Source organism: Nerophis lumbriciformis, linkage group LG16 (genome assembly GCF_033978685.3).
Source record: "Nerophis lumbriciformis linkage group LG16, RoL_Nlum_v2.1, whole genome shotgun sequence".
NCBI classification, from domain to species: domain Eukaryota; kingdom Metazoa; phylum Chordata; class Actinopteri; order Syngnathiformes; family Syngnathidae; genus Nerophis; species Nerophis lumbriciformis.
Window position 1 is genome coordinate 21,907,099 of NC_084563.2, and position 21,001 is coordinate 21,928,099.

The 21,001-nt window shown below is 36.3% G+C and overlaps 1 protein-coding gene across 2 annotated transcripts in view; it reads left to right on the forward strand.

Annotated features, from left to right (window-relative positions):
- The window catches only part of slit3 (slit homolog 3 (Drosophila)), a 615,812-nt gene that overhangs the window by 464,671 nt on the left and 130,140 nt on the right, over positions 1-21,001 (forward strand). For both annotated transcript variants that reach the window (XM_061976782.1, XM_061976783.1), the window contains 3 exons: positions 3,959-4,102; positions 8,737-8,880; positions 19,948-20,111. In XM_061976782.1, the coding sequence (XP_061832766.1) occupies positions 3,959-4,102; positions 8,737-8,880; positions 19,948-20,111 (452 nt within the window). The remainder of the gene's footprint in view (positions 1-3,958; positions 4,103-8,736; positions 8,881-19,947; positions 20,112-21,001) is intronic.

A 21,001-nucleotide genomic window follows, 5' to 3' on the forward strand; every position in this document is an offset into this window, starting at 1 on the left:
TGTTTTAATTTGTTCCCCTCTTCATGCGAAAGATTAGTGGATGCAACAGGTGGTGGGACATTCCATTAGGTACACTATTTTTAGAAAGATGTATACACATATTCCAATAAAATGCCTTTATTGTCATTATACAATTGCACAACCACATTATATGGCTTCACCTTCAAGTGCACACAGCTAAGAAAGAAACAAACACTATTTTACAGTACAAAATCATCTATAGCTGAAATATAAGTACATTATTAAATATAAGAGTGTACATATTGCACAGTATGAAGGGTAAATAAAGTATTGCAGAAATATAAATATATGACTATTGCACTGTATGAAGTGTAAAATATTTCATAAATTTAAAAAAATAAAATAAATAAATAAATAAATATATATATATATATATATATATATATATATATATATATATTTTTTTTTTTTTATTTTTATTTTTTTTTTTACAGTGTGAAGTAACTATTGCAGAATAAAAAAATAAAAATATTGCACCATATGAAGGATAAAGTATTGCAGAAGTATACAAATTGAAATGTTCCACAGTATGAATTGGTAACATTTGCAGAATATAAACAAATAAATATTGATCAGTATGAAGTAAAAACTATTTCAAATAATATCATTAACTTAAATATTGCACAGTATGACGAGTAAAGTCTTGCAGAAATATACAAAAAAACTTAAATATTGCACAGTGTAAAGTGGTAACTCTTGCAGAGTATTAACATACAATAGTTGCAAAGTATGAAGAGTAAAGTATTGCAGAAAAATAAACATGTAAATATTTTACTGTATGAAGTGTAAACTATTTCAGAAATATAAAAATATACATATTGCACAGTATGATGGTGTTACTATTGCAGAATATACAAATATAGATATTTCACAGTGTGAAGAGTAAACAATTGTATAGATATAAAAAATATAGTATTTTCTATTGCATATATATATATATTGCACATGAAGTGGTAACTTTTGCACAAATACAAGTAATTCAGAGTATGAAGTGGTAACTATTGCAGAAATATAAACATATAAATATTGCACAATATGAAGTGGTAAGTATTGCAAAAATAAAAATATCTCACAGTATGAAGTATTTTCTATTGCATAAACATGTAAATATTGCACAGTATAAAGTATTTTATATTGCATAGTAATATAAATATTGCACATGAAGTGGTAACTTTTGCACAAATATAAGTATTTCACAGTATGAAGTGGCTACTATTGCAGAAATATAAATATTGCACAGTATGCATTATTTTCTATTGCATAAACATAAATATTGCACAAGATGAAGTATTTGTTATTGCATAAAAATATAAATATTGCACAGTATGAAGTATTTTCTATTGCATAAAAATATAAATATTGCACATGAAGTGGTAACTTTTGCAGGAATATAAGTAGTTCACAGTATGAAGTGACTGCTATTGCAGAAATTTACAAATATAAATATTGCACAGTATGAAGTATTTTCTATTACATAAAATATAAATAATGCATATGAAGTGGTCACTCCAGGGGCCCAGGCTTAGACTGTTTTTTTTTTTTTTTTACTAATTGAAGGCAAAATGCCAAAATGTTATCTTATGAATGATATTTGTCGATAATCATAAATGAAATACCGTGGCCATAAAACAAACTTTTTAGTTCCCCCTCACTCTCTTGTGTAATTTCCAGCCAGCAGACAACTATTGAACAAGTAAAAAAAGACCAACATTACTTCTGTGTTGCTTTGAAAATATCTTTATCCAAAAAGTTTGCTGATTTGTCAGACCTTGTCTTACTTATCTTTGCTCTGACTGGCATCATCCTCTTAGTGAGGGCTGACGACACCGCTTGCTAACATTAGCTTGTTCCAACGTGTTTTTCCTTAAGGCAGTGCTCATTTTCTTTTGATGAAGAAATCATTACACACACCCACACCACTGCATAACATCGTATACTGATTACGTATTAAAATTAAAGAAAACAAAAAAAAATATCTTAAACATGTGTGTGTGTGTGTGTGTGTGTGTGTGTGTGTGTGTGTGTGTGTATGTATATATATATATATATATATATATATACACACATTTATATGTATTTATCTGCATATATGTGTGTGTATATGTATATGCATACATATATAAGTGTGTGTGTGTGTGTGTGTGTGTGTGTGTATATATATATATATATATATATATATATATATACATACACACATTTATATGTATTTATCTGCATATATGTGTGTATATGTATATGCATACATATATAAGTGTGTGTGTGTGTGTGTGAGTTTGTGTGTGTGTATATATATTTATATATATATATATACACATTTATATGTATTCATCTGCATATATGTGTGTGTGTGTATCCATACATATATACCGGTAAGTGTGTGTGCGTGCGTGTGAGTTTGTGTGTGTGTATATATAAATATATATATATTTATATATATATATATACATATATATATATATATATGTATGTATGTATGTATGTATGTGTATATATATATATATATATATACACACACATATACATATGTGTGTATGCAGAGTGTCAGGACCAAACATGGTGTAACTGTGTATCAGTTTTGTGCTCCCAAAATTTGGAATAGTCTTTCTGAAAATGTGCATATGATACCTGAAAGGATTTTATCAACAGTATTTGATTGATTTTAATTTTAATTATTTATGATCGTTTTCATGATTGTGTTTTTGGTTTTTAATTTGATTTATGATCATATAAATATGTGTGCATATATATATATATATATATATATATATATATATATATATATATATATATATATATATATATATATATATATATATATATATATATATATATATATATATAACCAGACAACTGAACACACAAACAGCATATATTGACAATATACAAACACATCAAGGCATTTCCAACACGTTTTAACATTACAAACATTCAGAGGATTGAGCCCTTAACTTCTTTATACAAACAAAAAATGTAAAAGACAGCAAAGTAGTACAACAAGATGAAAAAAACATTTTAAAAATCCCAAACATTTATAAAAAAAAAATACAATAAAATTGGGCTCATCTAAAACAACTTAACTTCCCCCAATAAAGACATCAATTTAAGGGTTTTTCTATGTTCAACCATCTTCCCAAGAGGAAGTCAGGATTGTTGGATACAATAAGCACATTTTTTAACACATAAAGCATGTCCATCATCATCATTTCCAGCTAGTAGACATCTATTCAACCCACACTGCAAAAACTGAAATCTAAGTAAGATGAAATATCTCAAATAAGGGTGATATTTGCTTATTTTCTGTCTGATAAGATAATTCATCTCACTCAGCAGATTTTATGTTAGAGTGTTTTACTTGTTTTAAGGGTTTTGGTCCTAAATGATCTCAGTAAGATATTACAGCTTGTAGCTGAGATATTATGACCTATATTGAGTAAAACATGCTTGAAACTAGAATATCAAGTGTTGCAAAGCTGTGTCATCAACACTCACAAGTATAAAACTACTTTTTTTAAAGTAATCATTTCTTACTTCAAGCATGAAAAAAAACATCATGATGCCGAGCGCATATCATTATGTCAAGATAATGACACTAGCATTTACTTCATTTCAGAATATTTTTCAACATATTGAGCAAAAAAGTCTCTTTTTTTCTACCAAGAAAAGTGCACTTGTTATTAGTTAGAATATACTTATTTTGAGGTCTTTTTGGGTTGATTGAGGTTAGCTCATTTTACTTGTTGTGGAAGTAGCCAAATTTTCTTGTTCTATTGGCAGATCATTTTGCTTAGTTCAAATAAAATACCCCTCATTTTTGTATTTGTTTTGTTTCTTGTTTTTGAACACTGACTTTTTGCAGTGCATAACAATGACTTTTAACTCAAAATGTTGGCAATATTTTTTCCTGTGTTTTTACGGGACAACTGTCTTACTCCTGCAGCAACCTGAGCAACAACAAGCTCCGAGACATCCGCGAGGGAGCGTTTGACGGCGCGTCTGGCGTCCAGGAGCTTCTACTGACCGGCAACAAGCTAACGGGACTGCAGGGGCGGATGTTCCGGGGCCTCACGGGACTGAAAACTCTGTAAGTGTCGCTCACTCTCATATTCAATGCGGACCGGAAGAACGCGATAAAACGTGCGGGCATTTGGAGGATTTAACGTCGTCCCTTGTAAAAAAAGTCAGCACCGGGCGTTGTTGAAAGTGCATTAATAATTGTAAGGTTCACGGCCCTAAATGCCTTTTTGATTTGTGTAAGTAACTGATACTGTGGGACTGTTTATTCACCCACTCCCAAATCAAAGCTAATGACAGCCTCATTTAGCCGCCCACGCTAAACTGGCTGACGTCCAATTAGGGGTTACACGATATCCCACGAGCTCGCCCGGCCAAGCTAATGTCGTCCGTAATGACGGCCGAGCGCTATCATTTATATATATGTAGACTAATGACTCTCCGATGGCATCAAGGGCGTCTCTGTCTCATGTTAAGCGGCTCCATGCTACAGTAATAGCCATGCTAACTAGGTTAGCCTTCCCTGCTGGTTGCTCACTAACTCAATTAGCCAGAGCCCATGTGACTCAGCTGTCTTTTAGCAGACTCTGTTGCGGTCGGATCATGTTCTTTATTTCATCCTCCTATTTTTTTTAACCCACACAAAGTACATGCTTATGTAGCCAAGACATGCATTGCTCTTGGTTTTCTTTTTTTCTCAACAAAAGCCTGTTTATAAATTGTATTTGGGAATGAAAGAAGGAATAATTGAGGAGTATAAACACCAGGTTGAGTGTTAGTTTAGTGCGGGGGGGCTCTTTAGTGCCGCCCTAGTGGCTCCTTGGAGCATGATTTAAAAAAAAAAGGATTAGAAATGGAAAAAATGGGGGGAAAAATACAAAAGCTTCCTCTCATTTGTCTCATTTTGTCCACCAAGTGTTTTATACTGTGCACGAATGCACAAAGGTGCGCTTTGTTGACTTGTTGGAGTGCCAATCAGGCATATTTGCACTGCAAAAACTGAAATCTAAGTAAGATGAAATATCTCAAATAAGGGTGATATTTGCTTATTTTCTGTCTGATAAGATAATTCTTCTCACTAAGTAGATTTTATGTTAGTGTTTTACTTGTTTTAAGGGCTTTGGTCCTAAATGATCTCAGTAAGATATTACAGCTTGTTGCTGAGATTTGATGACCTATATTGAGTAAAACATGCTTGAAACTAGAATATCAACTGTTGCAAAGCCGTGTCATCAACACTCACAAGTATAAAACTACTTTTTTTAAAGTAATAATTTCTTATTTCAATCATGAAAAAAAAAATCATGAATTTGACACAATTGTGTCTCATAATTAAAACAGATGACAGCCAAATGGACTTTGCTGTTTTATTTTCAATGAAACAATAGAAAATTTGTACTCATATAGTAGTACAGTTGGCACAGTACAGTAAACTGACAGTTAATATTTAAACATTTAACATTTCTAACAATTTTAAACATAAATAGTTCATGCACGTTCAGATAAATTCCTCAAAATTACAATTACAAAAATTTGGCCCGGGGCCGGGCTGTATATATGCAACCCGCGTGCGGCTCTTTAGTGTCGCCCTAGTGGCTCCCTGGAGCATGATTTAAAAAAAAGAAGGATTGGAAATGGAAAACATGGGGGGAAAATACAAAATCTTCCTCTCCTTTGTCTCATTTTGTCCACCAAGTGTTTTATACTGTGCACAAATGCACAAAGGTGCACTTTGTTGACTTGTTGGAGTGCCAATCAGGCATATTTGCACTGCAAAAACTGAAATCTAAGTAAGATGAAATATCTCAAATAAGGGTGATATTTGCTTATTTTCTGTCTGATAAGATAATTCTTCTCACTAAGCAGATTTCATGTTAGAGTGTTTTACTTGTTTTAAGGGTTTTGGCCCTAAATGATCTTAGTAAGATATTACAGCTTGTTGCTGAGATTTGATGACCTATATTGAGTAAAACATGCTTGAAACTAGAATATCAAATGTTGCAAAGCTGTGTCATCAACACTCACAAGTATAAAGTAATAATTTCTTATTTCAAGCATGAAAAAAAAAAATCATGACTTTGATACAATTGTGTCTCATAATTAAAACAGATGACAGCCAAATGGACTATGCTGTTTTATTTTCAATGAAACAATAGAAAATATGTACTCATATAGTAGTACAGTTTGCACAGTACAGTAAACTGACAGTTAATATTTAAACATTTAACATTTCTAACAATTTTGAACATAAATAGTTCATGCACGTTCAGATAAATTCCTCAAAATTACAATTACAAAAATTTGGCCGGGGCCCGGGCTGTATATATGCACACTAATTGGCTGAAAGAACACGCACTTGGCGCGATGATGTCATGTTATCGATGGAAAAATGCATTTTTAGACAATATGATTTGCCTGAGCGGCTAGGAGACCCCGAGAGTAACAAGCGGTTGCCTTCTTGCCTTTCCATTAAGAACAATAAATTAGTTTTTAGTATAAGTTTGCTGGTTTCAAGAAATGTAATGCCGAGCGCATATCATTATGTCAAGATAATGGCAATAGCATTTACTTCATTTAAGAATATTTTTCAACATATTGAGCAAAAAGGTCTAATTTTTTTTTCTACCAATAAAAGTGCACTTGTTATTATTGAGAATATTCTTATTTTAAGGTCTTTTTGGGTTCATTGAGGTTAGCTCATTTTACTTGTTTTGGAAAGTCTGACAAGCCAAATTTTCTTGTTCTATTAGCAGATAATTTTGCTTTGTTCAAATAAAATACCCTTAATTGTTGTATTTTTGTCCTTGTTTTTGAACACTGACTTTTTGCAGTGTGGTCACTGCATGACTGCAAGCTAATCAATGCTAACATGCTATTTAGGCCAGCTAGTATGTTCACTATTTTATTTAAGGACAAACTTGCAATAAGAAACACATGTTTAATGTACCCTAAGATTTTTTCATTAAAATAAAGTTAAAGTTAAAGTACCCATGACTGTCACACACACACTAGGTGTGGCAAAATTATTTTCTGCATTTGACCAAATACCCTTGATCACACCCTGGGAGGGGAGGTGAGGGGAGCAGTGAGCAGTGAGGCTAGACTACTGCAACACACTTCTTGTCGGGATCCCCAGCAAGAACTTCCAGAAGCTGCAATACATACAAAATAGTGCTGCTAGGATCCTGGTGAGAGTGCGGAAATATGACCATATCACACCAACTCTCAAATCCCTTCACTGGCTTCTTGTTCCACCCAGGATTGAATTCAAAGTCTCCCTACTAACCCACCAGTGCCTCCATGGAAATGCCCCCCCTCTACCTCAAAGAACTACTCACCCCCAAATCCTCCACACGACACCTCCGCTCCAGACAGGCTAACCTCCTCCAACCTCTGAGGATAAAACTACGAACAATGGGAGACCGGGCTTTCTGCTCCGCCGCTCCCAGTCTGTGAAACGCTCTCCCTGACCACCTGAGGGCACCACAGACTGTGAATGCTTTTAAAAAAGGCTTAAAACCCCTTCTTTTTAAAAAAGCCTTTTTTTAGATATATGCATACTAGTTCTAGCTATTAGGCTGTTCTAGTTTTTATCTTTATTTATTTTTTGTATTTTTATTTCTTAATACACTGTAGCACTTTGAGGTTGTTTACTCAATATAAAGTGCTTTTTACAAATAAAATATATTATTATTAGTGAGCAGCAGCGGTGGCCGCGCCCGGGAATCATTTTTGGCGATTTAACGCCCCAATTCCAACCCTTGATGCTGAGTGCCAAGCAGGGAGGTAATGGGTCCCATTTTTGTAGTCTTTGGTATGACTCGGCCGGGGTTTGAACTCACGACCTACCCATCTCAGGGCGGACACTCGAACCACTAGGCCACTGAGCTAGCCATTTTTTGTGGTCCCCATTATTTAGAAAAGTATCCAAATACATTTTGATACCAATACCGGCACCAAAATATTGGTTAATCATTTTGCAATGCAGTCAATCAATCAATCAATTCCTTTATTGTCATTGTCATAATAACACTTAAGTCATACATGAACAACAAGATTTTGTTTGAGCTATGTCCAGCGGCATAGAAATTGCATTGATGTGCAGGTTGACAATAGTTTACATTTTAGCATTTTAGCATTGTCGGGATGATCGCGATAAGAGGGACGTGGAGGCGGGAACAGTCAGATGTCTGATGGGTGTTACGTTGATGTTACAGCAATGCAATGTCCAGAGCACAATTATTGAGGTGGTGAAGAGTGAGGTAATTAAATGGTCCGGGGCAGGCTGTTTATTTAGCAGTCTCACAGCCTGGGGGTACAGACTGTGAGACATTCTGGTGGTCCTGGCGCGAATCGATCTATACCTCCTTCTAGAGGGTAGCAGGTTGAAGAGGCCATGTGCTGGGTGTTATCTGTCCTTCAGGATGTTGTGTACTCGCTTTAGGCAGCGAGTTGTGTACATGGCACTCATCTCTGGGAGTATCGTCCTGGAGATGAGTGCCATGTACAGTCTGCTGAAAATGAATGAAAGCGCAACTCGACATAGCAAAGTCGGAATTGCCACAAAACGCACACTCTACTGCCGTCTGGTGGTTCGAGTGGAAAGTGCACCCCAACAATTCGTCACCTTTCATGTGTCAGGTAAACCGCGTGCTGCTGTATGATTTCTTTATGTGTGTTTGATTCGTACAACCTGCGTTCCAGGATGCTGCGGAGCAACCAGGTCAGCTGCATTGACAACGCGACATTCACGGGTCTGAGCTCGGTGCGGCTGCTGTCGCTGTACGACAACCGCATCTCCAGCATCGCCCCGGGAGCCTTCGCCACCCTGCATTCCCTCTCCACCATGTGAGTTGCTTTTCATATTTGCATAATATTAAGTCTTTTTTTTTTTTTGGCAACTAATAGCAGAGAAAATATGTGAGCTGACTGTATGAAGACAAACATGAAAGGTGGGTGGTTGTAAACGCTACCATTAAGTTCTCAATGCTAGAATTGTCCATTTGTGGTAACTAATCATGGTTTCTGAAAAGAAGCAGCGAATGGTGCACATGTAGTAATTATTGACATCACCGTTTTAATACCTGGTATGCACATTGCTGCAGTTTCAGTTCGTTTTTTTTCCCTCACGCATTATTTTAATATGTACAGTCGTGGTCAAAAGTTTACATACACTCAACATAATGTCAGGGCTTGAGTGTCCAATCATTTCTACAGTGAACAGGTAGTTCTAGCTAAGGGTAATTTATGATTTTAAGAAAAGGGGTGGGATTAAATAAGTGTTAACTTTTCTTACTCCTTTTCACATATGTAAAAAAAAAAAAAAGAAAGTCCAATGCTCATTTGTTTTTCTTTTTTATTCTCCATTGTTTTCATTTTGTTATAATGGCTGTTAAGGCTGTAGCCCTGTATTGGATCAGGCTTGCTCTTGTTTTTTTTGCATATTTGAAATAAAAATATCAATCAATTGAACAGGCGTCAACCTGCAGTCCACGCGTATCTCTTATGTGTGCCTGCCGTCTACTGCTCACACTTATCATTACACCATGTACCAAATAAAATTGCTTTGAGGTTCGTAGGCAACCCCTTTAAGCGCCAAAGACGGTGAAACGTCGCCACATGCGGAGGAAAAAGACGGAGCGCGAGCACAAAAAGGCCAAATGAGCGTAAAAAGAGTGTGGTTAAAGTGCAATTATTTGCAGGGTCTGGTGCGAGGCTATTCCGACCACCCTTGTGCAAAGGGTGTAAATAACAATATATCAGTGCGATAAAACCTTACGAGTTTATCTTTTATTTTATACCGTGAACACCACATTCCACAACATAAAAGTCTCCCTCAAAACACCTCCAGCTCATATAACTGTCATCCCTGATTCAAGCCTTTTACCTTGTCCTCCAGAAGGAATTTTTCTTCTCTACCACCATTATTTGTCATCATTTTTTTTCTGTACTTTTATTTGAATACATTAAATTTACTGTATTTATTGTTTATTTCTTAAAAAAAAAAAAAAGGCAATGTTATATGACAAAATGTTGTATAATTGTGTGAAACCATTGCAATAAAGTAAAAAAGGAAAGAAATATAGGAAAATATTAGGGATGTCCGATAATATCGGACCTCCGATATTACCGGCCGATAAATGCTTTAAAATGTAATATCGGAAATGATCGGTATTGGTTTCAAAAAGTAAAATTTATGACTTTTTAAAACGCCGCTGTGTACACGGACGTAGGGAGAAGTACAGAACGCCAATAAACCTTGAAGGCACTGCCTTTGCGTGCCGGCCCAATCACATAATATCTACGGCTTTTCACACACACAAGTGAATGCCACGCATACTTGGTCAACAGCCATACAGGTCACACTGAGGGTGGCCGTATAAACAACTTAAACACTGTTACAAATTTGCGCCACACTGTGAACCCACACCAAACAAGAATGACAAACACATTTCGGGAGAACATCCGCACCGTAACACATCATAAACACAACAGAACAAATACCCAGAACCCCTTGCAGCACTAACTCTTCCGGGACGTTACAATATACAGCCCCCGCTACCCCCCCCCCCCCCCCCCCCAACCCCACCCACTTCAACCTCCTTATGTCCCAAATTCCAAGCTGCTGTTTTGAGGCATGTTAAACAAAATAATGCACTTTGTGACTTCAATAATAAATATGGCAGTGCCATGTTGGCATTTGTTTCCATAACTTGAGTTGATTTATTTTGGAAAAATGTGTTACATTGTTTAATGCATCCAGCGGGGCATCACAACAAAATTAGGCACAATAATGTGTTAATTCCACGACTGTATATATCGGTATCGGCTTATATCGGAATCGGTAATTAAGAGTTGGGGAATATCGGATATCGGCAAAAAAGCCAATATCGGACATCTCTAGAAAATATGTATCACTGCACTTGTAAAGAACATAATGTCATGGCTGTCTTGAGTTTCCATAAATATTCTAAAACTCTTATTTTTTTGTGATAGAGTGATTGGAGCACATACTCCAAAAAAACATTCATCGTTCTTTTATGAATTTATTGTGGGTCTACTGAAAATGTGACCAAATCTGCTTACATGTCCCTTGGCAAGTTTCACTGCAATAAGGTGCTTTTGGTAGCCATCCACATGCTTCTGCTTGAGTTTTTGACCACTCCTCTTGACAAAATTGGTGCAGTTCAGCTAAATGTGTTGGTTTTCTGACATGGACTTGTTTCTTCAGCATTGTCCACACGTTTAAGTCAGGACTTTGGGAAGGCCATTCTAAAATCTTCATTTTCGCCTGATTTAGCCATTCCTTTACCACTTTTGAAGTTTTTGGGGTCATTGTCCTGTTGGAACACCCAACTGCGCCTAAGACCCAACCTCCGGGCTGATGATTTTAGGTTGTCCTGAAGAATTTGGAGGTAATCCTCCTTTTTCATTGTCCCATTTACTCTCTGTAAAGCACCAGTTCCATTGGCAGCAAAACAGACCCAGAGCATAATACTACCACCACCATGCTTGACGGTAGGAATGGTGTTCCTGGGATTAAAGACCTCACCTTTTCTCCTCCAAACATATTGCTGGGTTTTGTGGCCAATTTATGTTTCATCCGACATCACATGGACAAAGATAAGACCTTCTGGAGGAAAGTTCTGTGGTCATTTGCAAATCATGGTATTCTGTTTTCATTTGCGATTTACACAACGTGCCAACCTCATTGGTTTTGGGTTTTGTACATTGCCTCAGTTACAGATGTACGGACATTGTTTACATAATTAAAGGTTAAAATGGATTTGTAGAAACAGTCACAGTCTCACAGAAAATTAGAGATGTAATATCGGGAATTATCGGTATCGTTTTTTTTATTTTTATTAAATCAACATAAAAAACACAAGATACACTTACAATTAGTGCACCAACCCAAAAAACCTCCCTCCCCCATTTACACTCATTCACACTCATTCACACAAAAGGGTTGTTTCTTTCTGTTTTTAATATTCTGGTTCCTACATTATATATCAATATATATCAATACAGTCTGCAAGGGATACAGTCTGTAAGCACACATGATTGTGCGTGCTGCTGGTCCACTAATAGTACTAACCTTTAACAGTTAATTTTACTCATTTACTCATGAATTACTAGTTTCGATGTAACTGTTTTTATATTGTTTTACTTTCTTTTTTATTCAAGAAAATGTTTTTAATTTATTTATCTTATTTTAATTTAATTTTTTTTTTTTAAAAGGACCTTATCTTCACCATACCTGGTTGTCCAAATTAGGCATAATAATGTGTTAATTCCACGACTGTAAATATCGGTATTGGTTGATATCGGTATCGGTAATTAAAAGAGTTGGACAATATCGGATATTGGCAAAAAGCCATTATCGGACATCCCTACAGAAAATGCCACCTCAAGTGCACGTCCATGTGAGTCCCTTTCAAAAAATACAACCAATAGTACGTTAATTTTAAATCTTACTTGTGAAAAGTAATTCCCCTGATTCCTATGTTCAACAGTCCGCTCATTTGAGCAGGAAAACGCTGAACACCAGCCCGGCATCTTTGGGTTTTTTTTTGTTTCGGCTACTTGCCGGCTCCTCATCACCACTTCAAGATGGCGGCCCAATTTCTCGCGTCACAGCAGCCAATGCTGCGTCTACTTACAACCTTATGCAATAATGGAAAATAGATGCATGTCAAGGCTTTTGTGGATGTACATACATTGTTACCTTGGCAGCCAGAAGTTCCTAATCAAAAGGGCAAATAACCAAGAAACAGATTGCCTTCAGTGTATTTACTGATTATAAGTGCAAAGACGAGTCATTTTGTTTTCTCTCTTGATTGGCATACTTTGAGTTCAGCCCTGAAGCTTGTTTGCTAATGCCCTTATCATCCTTCTGTTTTTTTTTTTTTAATGTTGCTCCGTCCCTTTCACCCGCCCTCCCACTCTTTGAACGCCTACCTCCCGTTTCCCAGCAGAGAGTAAGTATAGTGTGCGTTTAATTAAAAGATTAACACATCGAGGGGGAGGCGGGGGTAAGGGATTTCGCCGAGGTCGGCCCGCCGCCGCCGTCTCGCGCCGGTGTAAATTCATTACAAAGGAAATGAGGAAGTAAGTTTGTCACCATCTGTAGCAGCTCGACTTTTAACATTGCGTCGCAGATTGCGTTGTCTGTTCCTCGCGGGTGTAATGAAGTCCAGCCAGCTGTTATGCAAAAAGGACAGCTTTTTAACTGTTCATTCTATTTTCTCTATCTGTAAGACGAAAAGGCTTTGAAAATATGATCTACACTATATTGTACAAACCCTGTTTCCAAATTGTGTTAGATGTAAATATAAACGGAATACAATGATTTGCAAATCCTTTTCAACCCATATTCAATTGAATGCACTATTTCACTTACTCTGTATCGGATTGATACCCAAATGTGTGGTATCATCCAAAACTATTGTAAAGTATCAAACAACAGAAGAATAAGTGATTATTACATTTTAACAGAAGTGTAGATAGAAAATGTTAAAAGAGAAAGTAAGCAGATATTAACAGAAAGTGAACAAGTAGATTAATAATTCATTTTCTACCACTTGTCCTTAATAATTTTGACAAAAAAATAGGTAGATAAATGACACAATATGTTACTGCATATGTCAGCAGCTAAATTATGAGTCTTTGTTTGCTTACTTACTACTAAAAGACAAGTTGTCTTGTATGTTCACTATTTTATTTAAGGACAAACTTGCATTAAGAAACATGTTTAATGTATGCTAAGATTTTTTTTTAAAATAAAGCCAATAATGCCATTTTTTGTGGTCCCCTTTATTTAGAAAAGTATCAAAATCATTTTGGTACCAAAACATTGGTACCAAGATTATTATAAACATTTATTTTGGTAGAAATGTAACAGGTTAAGTTAAAGTTAAAGTACCAATGATTGTCACACACACACTAGGTGTGGTGAAATGTGTCCTCTGCATTTGACTAATCCCCTTAATCACCACCTGGGAGGTGAGGGGAGCAGTGGGCAGCAGCGGTGGCCGCGCCCGGGAATCATTTTGGTGATTTAACCCCCAATTCCAACCCTTGATGCTGAGTGCCAAGCAGGGAGGTAATGGCTCCCATTTTTATAGTCTTTGGTATGACTCGGCCGGGGTTTGAACTCACAACCTACCGACACTCTAACCACTAGGCCACATTAGCAACGACATCTTTGACAATCAAGGCATGAACGTTACAATCCACATTTTGCATACTACCGCTAATATGCAGCGTAAGTACTCTGAAGTGGTGCGAGCTCTCGTGGCAGGGAATACAAATAATTGCTATTGCGACATCCAGTGGCCACGTTGAGAACAGCGGTTTCTTTTATTGTAAACTTTCAGCCCATTTTTATACTTGGCAAAGTCATCTCGGGGGCCGAATGAAAAATCTGTTCACGGCCTGATCTGGCCCGCGGGCCGTACGCTCGATACCCCCGTGCTAAAGCATTGTTCAGGTGACCCCTCCCCCTCCCTCAGTTTTAATATTCTTCACTATGAATAACACATGAGCCGTCAGAAGAGGCAACAAAATGCAGAGAAGTCATCGAATAAGACGAAGATGAATGAGATAACCTTTTTTCTTTCTTTCTCTTTCACTAGCCTGCTTATCTCGGCCTCTCTGTATCTCATTTAGCCCACCAAATGAATAAAAAATGAATGATAACCTTTTCCTCTCTCTGCTTCTTTTGTTTCCTCTTTAACCCTCGACTCCCCAGCCCCCCCAACCTTCATGCCGTCCAAATGTCTCGGAGTTTATGACCAAACGCGTCATGGTGCTCGAGTTGTTTGCCGTCTTGTAAAGTAAACAAAGCAATTCTCTCGTTCTTAGCAACTAAAACTCTCTGGCTGGCTTCTGCTTGTTTTTGTCTGTCTCATCTTGAAACCCAAGGGTTTGTTTTTATTCCAATGAGATGCTTTTGGCCATCTGTGACATTGGCTTGTTAGATGAAACTTACATTTCTCTCTTTGTTCATTCATGAACTACTCAGCATGTTTTATTTTAGTGCCAGGTTCTTAAGATGAAGATTACTCATGTGAGTAAGAGGACTGAAAGTATCAGGAGTGAGCTGTATAATATAACCCAGGGGTCACCAACCTTTTTGAAACCAAGAGCTACTTCTTGGGTACTGATTAATGCGAAGGGCTACCAGTTTGATACACACTTAAATTAATTGCCAGAAATAGCCAATTTGCTCAATTTACCTTTAACTCTATGTTATTATTAATAATTACCGTATTTTTCGGACTATAAGTCGCAGTTTTTTTCATAGTTTGGCCGGGCTCCAGTGCGACTTATATCAGTTTTTTTCCTTCTTTATTATGCATTTTCGGCAGGCGCGACTTATACTCCGAAAAATACGGTAATGATATTTATCTTTGTGGAAACACTGATCATCTTAATGATTTCTCACAATAAATATATATAGAAACAGATAAATATCAATATGCAACACTTTATTGTTATATTTTCTCTAAGTGCACATTTTTCAAATTGAACATTTTCAAATGATCACTTCTAAGACAGTCTTGTGAAATCACAATATCCTTTTTAACTAGCTAGCCACTAACATTTTTATAAAAGAGGAGAAAACGCGAAAAAAAATCAAAATTAAATTTTGAAATTGTATCTTCAATTTCGACTCTTTAAAATTCAAAATTCAACCGAAAAAAAGAAGAAAAAAACTAGTTAGTTCGATTTTTTTTTTTAATTAAAACAATTATTTATGTAACATCATTAGTAATTTTTCCTGATTAAGATTAATTTTAGAATTTTGATGACTTGTTTTAAATAGGTTAAAATCCAATCTGCACTTTATTAGAATATATAACAAATTGGACCAAGCTATATTTCTAACAAAGACAAATCATTATTTCTTCTAGATTTTCCAGAACAAAAATTTTAAAAGAAATTCAAAAGACTTTGAAATAAGATTTACATTTGATTATACAGATTTTCTAGATTTGCCAGAATATTTTTTTTTGAATTTTAATCATAATTCAAAATTCAACCGAAAAAAAGAAGAAAAAAACTAGCTAATTCGAATTTTTTTGAAAAAATTAAAACAATAATTTATGGAACATCATTAGTAATTTTTCCTGATTAAGATTAATTTGAGAATTTTGATGACATGTTTTAAATAGGTTAAAATCCAATCTGCACTTTGTTAGAATATATATTACAAATTGGACCAAGCTATGTTTCTAACAAAGACAAATAAATGATAAATGATAAATGGGTTGTACTTGTATAGCGCTTTTCTACCTTCAAGGTACTCAAAGCGCTTTGACACTACTTCCACGTTTACCCATTCACACACACATTCACACACTGATGGAGGGAGCTGCCATGCAAGGCGCTAACCAGCACCCATCAGGAACAAGGGTGAAGTGTCTTGCTCAGGACACAACGGACATGACGAGGTTGGTACTAGGTGGGGATTGAACCAGGGACCCTCGGGTCGCGCACGGCCATTCTTCCACTGCGTCACGCCGTCCCCAAATCATTATTTCTTCTAGATTTTCCAGAACAATTTTTTTTAAAGAAATTCAAAAGACTTTGAAATAAGATTTAAATTTGATTCTACAGATTTTCTAGATTTGCCAGAATATTTTTTGGGAATTTTAATCATAAGTTTAAAGAAATATTTCACAAATATTCTTCGTCGAAAAAACAGAAGCTAAAATGAAGAATTAAATTAAAATGTATTTATTATTCTTTACAATAAAAAAAATAAATTTACTTGAACATTGATTTAAATTGTCAGGAAAGAAGAGGAAGGAATTTAAAAGGTAAAAAGGTACATGTGTTTTAAAAATCCTAAAATCATTTTTAAGGTTGTATTTTTTCTCTAAAATTGTCTTTCTGAAAGTTGTAAGAAGCGAAGTAAAAAAATAAATGAATTTATTTAAACAAGTGCAGACCAAGTCTTTAAAATATTTTCTTGGATTTTCAAATTCTATTTGAGTTTTGTCTCTCTTAGAATGAAAAATGTCGAGCAAAGTGAGACCAGCTTGCTCGTAAATAAATACAATTTAAAAAATAGAGGCAGCTCACTGGTAAGTGCTGCTATTTGAGCTATTTTTAGAACAGGCCAGCGGGCGACCATCTGGTCCTTACGGGCGACCTGGTGCCCGCGGGCATTGCGTTGGTGACCTCTGATATAACCCAAGGGTGTCCAAAACGACAGCGTCTTCAATTTGGCCCGCGAGATGTCATGAGTTTAATAAGGAATCTGGCCCTCGGCGTGTTTTCCGAATAATTTTAAATATCTAACGGTCTTATTGCTGCGACGTAATTCAGGTCAATGAACGTGAATTGAAACCTGAAGTAAACGCAACACAGCAATGACTTTTTATATGACCCAATCCGGACAACCTTCCCTAGTCATGAAAACGCAAAGTTGTGCAACCAACACTGTCAACACACATGGTCACACATAACACAACCTGCTTACTGATTCTCGTGGATAATATAAAAAAATGTCCAGGCACCATTAAAAAAAAGTCTAAATTACACCCATTTAAATCCGATACAATGCATGATCCAAACACTTTCTCTACACGTATCCGCGTTAGCCGCATTTTAGTTGCTTGATATTTCTGATTGATTACCAAACTTTAGGGAGGTCGTCGCGGAAGATAACAAGGCAGGAGTCGAACCATCACATACTCTTAATATCCAATTATATATACATCTGTATATATAATATACTGTACACATATTATGTATGTATTTGTATATATTCGTATGTATGTTATATTTTATATCGCTATATGTACTCTATTTATACCTGCATTGTCCTTTCCATCCTTACACTTTCCATCATTGTAACTGAGCTACTATGTTGAACAATTTCCCTTGTGGATCATTAAAGTTTGTCTAAGTCTAAGTCTATATATCCATTATATCCACACAATATGCACACATGTATATGGACATATTAGTATTGTCCCGATACCAATATTTTGGTACCGGTACCAAAATGTATTTCGATACTTTTCGGTACTTTTCTATACTTTTCTATATAAAGGGTACCACAAAAAATAGCATTTTTGGCTTTAGTTTAACAACAAATCTTAGTGTACATTAAACATATGTTTCTTATTGCAAGTTTATCCTTAAATAAAATAGTGAACATACAAGACAACGTGTCTTTTATTAGTAAGTAAACAAACAAAGGCTTCTAATTTTGTCTGCTGACATATGCAGTAACATATTGTGTCATTTATCTACCTATTATTTTGTCAACATTATGAGGGACAAGCTGTAAAAATTGATTATTAATCCACTTGTTCATTTACTGTTAATATCTGCTTACTTTCTCTTTTAACATGTTCTATCTACACTTCTGTTAAAATGTAATAATCACTTATTCTTCCGTTGTTTGGATGCTTTACATTAGTTTTGGATGATACCACAAATTTGGGTATCAATCCGATACCAAGTAGTTACAAGATCATACATTGGTCATATTCAAAGTCCTCATGTGTCCAGGGACATATTTCCTGAGTTTATTAACATGATATAAAATAAAATAAAAGACGAAAGAAGGTGTTGTGATGCCAAAAAATATTGACGTAATCATAGTAATATCGACTAGATACGCTCCTGTACTTAGTATCATTACAGTGGATGTCAGGTGTAGATCCACCAATGGCGTTTGTTTACATTGTGACGCCGGTGAGCTACGGTGTGTAGTGAAGCATGTTTAGCTATTCCTCGTCCTGCAGGGATGATACTTGTAAGAAACTTACTTTATTTGTCGCCATGGCGACAAGGATTAGTGACTTAGAAGTAGCTACAACACTGCAGACTGTGGATGGAATTTAGCCGCTAGCTAGCTAGCCATGTCTTAAAGCACCTCTTCCTGAGGGCGTTTCAGTGTTTTAACTTCACCTGTATCTTTACTTTTTAAGCCAAAATGCGTCCGTTCTCCCTTTTCTGTCTACACACTGTGTCTGCTTGTAAGTACTCTGATTGTGCGCTGCCAAACATGCTCATCTGCTCGTAAACCAGCAATGACACGACGACGAGGGGCGGGGAGTGGAGGACCGGTATTTTTTAGAGGTGGTATAGTACTGAATATGATTCATTAGTATTGCAGTACTATACTAATACCGGTATACTGTACAACCGTAGTACATATACACTTTACATGCAGTCGGCTTTCGGCCCTTAACCATTTTTTTTTTAGCCCAACGCGGCCCCAAAGTGCCACCCCTGATATAGCCACAAGACATTTATGCATGGTTGAAGGACTGAGTGAAATTGACTTAAGTCTGAATTTTAACAGAACTGTATTTTCATTTCTTTTTGAAGAAAAAAACCTTTCAATATTTTAAAATATTAAAACATTTTTTTTATTATTAAAGGAACATTTTTGAAGGCTATATGTCATGGTAAGGAAATTTAGGACAGGCAAGGAATGCTGTTTTTCCAATGTGCAGGGTGATTTAAATGAATATTTAAAATTGCACGTATTAAATATGCAAACACATAAAAAATGTGCAGCATAATTTGCTTAATTGAAAAAAGTGTTATAGTATTAATGTTATTATATATTGTGTTTCCTAGGGACGCAACGTGGAATGGCACTTAAATATTTTAATAAAAAGGAGTCATTAAGTCAGAGTCTTCTAAAGCCCCTTTTTCATTGCCTTTTCCTAAATGCAAAAAGTACGGGGTGTTAATTGGAAGCAGGCGAAGTTAGGAAGTTGTCTACAGCCACAGTAGTTAGTGTCCTTGTTTTTTGACACAATGCTCATTAGTGGTTTTTTTGCTTTTATAGACCACACTCCTTGTTAAATGAGAAGCATTAATTGGAATATGTACTCATTCACAGCTTACAAATGTATTTTTTTGGCGTCTTTTTGGCAGTAACCTCCTGTCCAACCCGTACGTGTGCGACTGTCACCTGGCCTGGCTGGGGCAGTGGTTGAAGAGGACCAGGGTGGTGAGTGGAAACCCTCGCTGCCAAAGGCCGGCCTTCCTGAAGGAGATCCCCATCCAGGATGTGGCCCACCCAGACTTCACATGCGACGGTAAGGAGAGCGCTTGTTTGTCGGGCGGGTTTTTTTTTAGTGGTGTTTGTTTTAAAATGCCTGAAAGTAGCCGGGAAAATACATTTGTGAATGACGTTAGAAGTAAAGATGTCAGGTTCAAACACTAATGACATTTATTAAACGAGACAAGAGGCAAGGAATTAAACAGAGACATAATTAAATTTGGCTCAATTGAGGAGAAACGTGTCGACCTGTAACCTCTTACAGTGTCACCCACGCTCTAACGAAAAAAGGTTCACGTCTCCTCTTGTATGTGGATATTCCCTGTTTACATAACAACAGCTGTTTCTAAAGGAATGGGCGGTATGTAAACAGACATTGTTTTCGGTCACATTAACACAAAAGAAAAAGATGCCTCGGGCTTGGACTGGTCCTGGATCGAGCTTGGGCAGGTCTTTGATGACAATAGATAACCCCTCCCGTCTCCTCCCATCGTGCACAATGGAATTTTACAAGCCTTTGGCTTGGTGCAACAAAGACAGCCTCTTATGGGACGGTATAGCTCGGTTGGTAGAGCTGCCGTGCCAGCAACTTGAGGGTTGCAGGTTAGATCCCCGCTTCCGCCATCCTAGTCACTGCCGTTGTGTCCTTGGGCAAGACACTTTACCCAACTGCTCCCAGTGCCACCCACACTGGTTTAAATGTAACTTAGATATTGGGTTTCACAATGTAAAGCGCTTTGAGTCACTTGAGAAAAAGCGCTATATAAATGTAATTCACTTCACTTATCTGTTAACTGGGAACTCAGGGAACGGAAAGTTTTTTGATAATTTACATACAGTTTGTCTGACAAAAACAAACACAATTGAGTGAAAGGCTATTGCAGTCACATGATACAAACCCCAAAACCAGTGAAGTTGGCACGTTGT